The sequence below is a fragment of the Magnolia sinica genome, chromosome 1 (assembly GCF_029962835.1).
Source record: "Magnolia sinica isolate HGM2019 chromosome 1, MsV1, whole genome shotgun sequence".
Classification (NCBI taxonomy): domain Eukaryota; kingdom Viridiplantae; phylum Streptophyta; class Magnoliopsida; order Magnoliales; family Magnoliaceae; genus Magnolia; species Magnolia sinica.
In genome coordinates, this window is record NC_080573.1 from 89,713,956 (window position 1) to 89,719,192 (window position 5,237).

Here is a 5,237-nt window from a genome sequence, read left to right on the forward strand (position 1 = left end):
ATGATCCCAAAGATGAACAATACTGATATGTGGACTTATTGGGCAGGAGTTGCATGCTCATTCATTCATTCATTCACTATCCACTCGGGCTGGTGGTGCGTAACTATTTGTTACGTGTGCCTTCACAATGGTTAGGATTTGAGTTGGGGCGTGCGACTAACCTGAGATCAGGAGTTTACCACATTGAGTCTGACTATCCAAATTTAGGTATGGGACTAGTTTGGATAGAAGTTCCATGTGGTGGACCCCGTAGCCTACGATCACTATAAGAAAGTAGGCCTTTAGTCTCAATTTTTTAGCCTCGGTTGAAAAAATGGAGGCTAAATGTGTTTTTTAGCCTCAGTTGCTAAGGAACTGATGCTAAAAGTTCATTTTTCGCCTCAGTTGCTTTGGAACTGAGGCTAAAAGTCTACTTTTTAACCTCAGTTACATAGTAACCGAGGTGAAAGGTTTACTTTTTAGCCTCAGTTGCATAGTAACCGAGGCGAAAAGCTACTTTTTAGCCTCAGTTGCATAGGAATCGAGGCGAAAGGTCTACTTTTTAGCCTCAGTTGCATAGGAACCGAGGCGAAAGGTCTAATTTTTAACCTCAATTGCGTAGGAACCGAGGCGAAAGGTCTAATTTTTAGCCTCAATTGCATAGGAACTGAGGCCAGAAGTCTACATTTTAACCTCAGTTGCATAGGAACCTAGGCGAAAAGTCTACCTTTTAGCCTCAGTTGCATAAGAACTGAGGCAAAAAGTCTACATTTTAGCCTCAACTGCATAAGAAATGAGGCGAAAAGTCTACTTTTTAGCCTCCGTTCCATACAGATCGTGGCCAAAAGTCTACATTTGAGAATATTAAAAAAAAATTAAAAATATTGAAAGAATTAGAACTTTTTAAAATTTTTGACAATTGTGAAAAATTGAGAATTTTGGAAAAAAATGGAGCCAATTGGGAAAAAATTGAGAATTTTGAAAAAAAAATTGAGAATTTTGAAAAAGATTTGAATTTTGAATTTTTTAAGAACTAAGAATTTTTTTAAATTTTGAGAACTTTTAAAAATTAAGAAATTTTTTTTTTTAAATTAAGAATAAAAAAAATGATAATTATGAAAAGTATGATTTTTTTTTTTTAAATTGAGAATTTAAAAAAATTACGAAATTTGAAAATTTTTGAAAATTTTTTTTAAAAAAAAAAGAATTTTGAATTTGAGAATCTTGAAAAAAATTGGAAATTTTTTTAAAATTGAGAAATTTCAAATAATTGAAAATTCTGAAAAAAAAAAAAGAAAAGAAAAGAAATTCCAAATGAAATCGGACATTTTATCCTCGGTTGTAGAGGAATCGAGGCCAAACGTTTACTTTTTAGCTTCGATTGCATAGGAACCGAGGCTAAAAGTCTACTTCTGAAATATAAATTCGACGGGCGCACTTGGATTCTTTTTCCCTAACTCCTTTTCTCACTCGCTGTGCGAGCAAGCGAGAGAGATCTTCGTTCTCTTTATAGGGTTTTCCCCTCGAATTTTCACACCTCGATCGTCCCTCCCTTTTCTTCATTTAATTTTCTACAAATCTCTTTGATTTCTTCGATCTTTGAAGAACCTGTCAAGACCTCGATCTCTTTCTTCGCTTTTTTGCCTAGGGTTTCTGCTCCTTATTCATAGATTTTACTCTCTTTTTTTCTCGTTTTCTTAGCTTCAATCTCTGTAAAAGAGCTGGAATCCTTCTTCGCCACTCCTTTCGAGCAGTAGATGGAGACATGGCATTTATGGAGATTACGATCTTTTGAAAATTAGATAATGAAGTTGAAGATCAACAAGGCCTGCGATCTGAACTCCATTTCTGTCCTTCCACCACATTCTAGGTCCAGATTTATCAAGAAAACCCGATCCGGTTACATTTATAGTCTTCTTTTGTGCTGATTTTCTTACTCTATTCATGCAGGAGAGGAAACGCAATCCCACCAGGAGCAGATACTTCGGTTTTTGGTAAAAGCCAAGGTTCTTCACAGTTCCGATCGTGTTCGCAACAGTCATTTTCACAGGGCATGTCAATGTCTCAGATCTCACAGAATTCTCAAGAGGAAATTGTGACAAGTGAACATGTAGGGAACTTAGATATTGCCTTAATTTTCCAGATATTTTACATGAATTTATGATACATTTTATTTTCATTTCTTACTAATATGACATTATGATGAAATTTTAAAAAATTAAATAAAAATTGAATTTTCTATGGTTTTTTCTTTTTTTGGAAGAAATTGTGGTGAATTACTGCCAGAAAATCAATTTTAAGCTCATGATTATAAGCTAAAAATAATAATTTAGCTCCCCTTTTTGTTCTTTTTGTAATCTTCTTTTCTTCTAATACAATATCATTGCCTTGTTTTTTTCTTTTTTCTTTTTTTAAAGGTTATGGTGATACTAAAGGAGAACTTCATTCAACATAGTAAGAAACGCACAATGTTTGTCAAGCTATTGTATATAGGATATCCAACAAATATGAGGCCTTGGTACTCCTTCCTTGGCAAGAGTATGATTAAATCATTTGCGTAACAATGAATGTATGACTCTAATTTCGTTGAGGGTAAAGGTGGACCTCAATTTTGCAAGTATCTCTTGGTTGCCTAAGGAATTGCATTTGAAGATGATGTGGCCAGAAGAGGTTTTCGTTAATATTTTCAAACTCATCAAGATGGTCATGTTGTTTGCTTCATTTGAATTACCAACTTCAGATGGTCCAGAAAAAAAGAAGCTAGCTTGATGTCATCCTCACTGTTCCTTATAGCACCATTGATCTTGGATCAACTAAACTCGTATTTGAGCTTCTATGTTAATGTTTAACTTCGATGGCCTCATTGGAGGGGGCTGACCAATGATGATTTTTGGGTTTGAGTGAAGCATTGATTGTTGCTCTCCAGTCTCTCTTTAGATTTGGAATGGATACATTGCTAAAATTCTTTGACAGGAAAGCCCGACCAACTACATGATACTGACATGGATAAAATAGGAAACTGGAGGATATACTTGATAGCATCAAGGAGTTTGTCAATTGAGGTAGCATTACAATAGATATTTGTTTATTTTCTCCTTCCAAATACCTCACTAGATAGTAGACACAAGTGTGCTTTATAAGGGCCTATTTTGATTTGGGCAAAGTTGTGTTGGGACTAGCAATCCATGGTATGCTGTCAGAGCTAGCTGGTCATAGACATGCTGAGACCTGCTGTTGTTGACTGGTTGTTTAATCCTCTAGATTTTCAAATACCCTAGAACACGGGCATGATAGATTATGGCACATGTGGGGAGCTTAAAGATTGGTTGGTGGCTTTATACATCTGCATGTTCACATTGACACATGGGCCACATTTTTTAGTGCCTAAAGATTGATGATAGTACATATGCATATGTGGAATGCTTGAACTTGGATGGTTGCACATGTAGCAAATTGGAACATGTCATGCATGAATACAATGGTACAGCCTGTTTTAATTTCTGATATATATATATATATATATATATATGTATGTATATATAATTTCCCTCTGTGTGTGTGTGTGACTTTAATTTCCTCTGATTTCCTGATTCTAAAAAGGTCACAGGGAAATTAGATTAGTCGCTTGAGTTTACACTAGATTTCCCAAGGAAGCTGCAGTAATCTTTTACATGAATTACGGTGGTGATTTTGCATGAAGTCATCTCTATTTTTATTTTCTTGTTATTTGAGATTGTGATGATGACCTTGAAAAAGAAAATTGAACTTGCTTTGGTTTTTCTCATATTGAATCAGATCATGGCAAATAAACACAAGAAACTCGATTTTGCCATCAATTTCTAAGTTTCAGAGGAGTAAGTAGCACTCATACATGTCTTTGGTAAGCTTTTGATTTCCTCTTAATTGAGTTGTGAGGATACAGTTGAAAGGAGTGAATGCTTTAATTGATGCTAAATTTTTTCTTCTCATCTTTGAAAGTGATCGAGAATATTTTAGGAAGCCCAATTTTGCCTGAAATTCCAGGGTTTGGAGGAATTAGGTGTGACTTTTAGATGAATTCATCTTTAAGTCAGTTTCTTTTCCTATACTATGAGAAATTTTTGATAAATTTGGTAGCATAGAAAAATAATAATATTTCATTTTCTATAAAAATTCACAAAAAACCAATTCAAATTTTGTTTAAGACAAGTTGCACTCAGGTATTTCGCTTTTGAAGTTTGGTATTATGAAGAGTTTCCACTATGCATGAACTATTATAATTAATTTTTGTAAATAAATTGTGCAAGATGAGAATGATGTCTGGTATAAAAAATAAATGAAAAGAAATGTCATCCTACATTAATTAGATCCAATTTTTTCATGTGTATGCGTGCATGTTTGGGTCTTGCAAGACTGTGGATTTCATAGCAGTCCACTGGCTTTTAAATTTATCAAGAATTTTTGCCAAATTTAAGAAAACATTAGATGCATATATCTGGATTGATGAGTATAATCTTTGCTACCATCTCTGCTGCTGCTGCCAAAATTTCCAGATCCTTCTTGAGTTGCTATTTCTTCACATCTTTAGCAACACTTCTTTTTCTTCTTGACTAATCATGTGCACATTGTAAATTTAGAGATTTGGTTCTCAAGACAACTCATTGAAGAGGATTTCTTGCTTGGTGCCTGTTACTTACACGCGAGAAGATACTTATTGAAGAGGATTTTCGTGTGGACCGATTCTATCAGAACAAAGATTGTTCTCTTTTCTTGAACAATCCTTTATTTAAGAGTGTAATGTTGGATACAATGTATTATATTGTCAATTATTTCAATGCAAATTGGAAAATTCTTTAGCTACATTATCATAGAAACTAAAATTGATTTGATTTAACTCGGCCTTTCATGGGTTTTGTTCTATTATACTAAACAGGGTTGTGCTAGGAATCCTACTCATGCATTCATGGGGCTTCTTAGCAAGGGTCTTGAGCTATGGATATATTAGGTATGAAAACTGCACTTTCTAAAAACTGATTCTTTTCTGATTTTCTGGCAAAATATTGCAAAAACTGGTGTAGAACTCAAAGTACCTGTCATCCTTGATCCCTACTCTGATTGATTGTCTATTTGCTGAGTCTGGAATTCCCAAAGCACCAATTCACACAGGGAACAATGTAGTAAACAGTTCCACTAAAATTCCTGTTCCATGCATATTTTGTTTTGAGGTTGTTTATATAGAGGGGAGTGTCACCCATATGCTAGCAATAGTCCACTATGTC

At 34.5% G+C, this 5,237-nt stretch overlaps 1 protein-coding gene across 1 annotated transcript; it reads left to right on the forward strand.

Annotated features, from left to right (window-relative positions):
• The first annotated feature begins 1,432 nt into the window (after positions 1 to 1,432).
• Positions 1,433 to 4,676, forward strand: LOC131247497 (putative recombination initiation defects 3). Its single transcript, XM_058247734.1, has 3 exons — positions 1,433 to 1,849; positions 1,930 to 2,089; positions 4,596 to 4,676. The coding sequence occupies exons 1-3, from the start codon at positions 1,785 to 1,787 to the stop codon at positions 4,674 to 4,676; spliced, it is 306 nt and encodes a 101-aa protein (XP_058103717.1). The 5' UTR covers positions 1,433 to 1,784.
• The last annotated feature ends 561 nt before the right edge of the window (positions 4,677 to 5,237 follow it).

Coding starts and splice junctions, on each gene's coding strand:
- LOC131247497 (XM_058247734.1), top strand. CDS start 1,785: ATGAAGTTGAAGATCAACAAGGCCTGCGATCTGAACTCCATTTCTGTC. Junction 1,850..1,929: donor GTCCTTCCACCACATTCTAG/GTCCAGATTTAT, acceptor CTATTCATGCAG/GAGAGGAAACGCAATCCCAC. Junction 2,090..4,595: donor AAATTGTGACAAGTGAACAT/GTAGGGAACTTA, acceptor TTGTAAATTTAG/AGATTTGGTTCTCAAGACAA.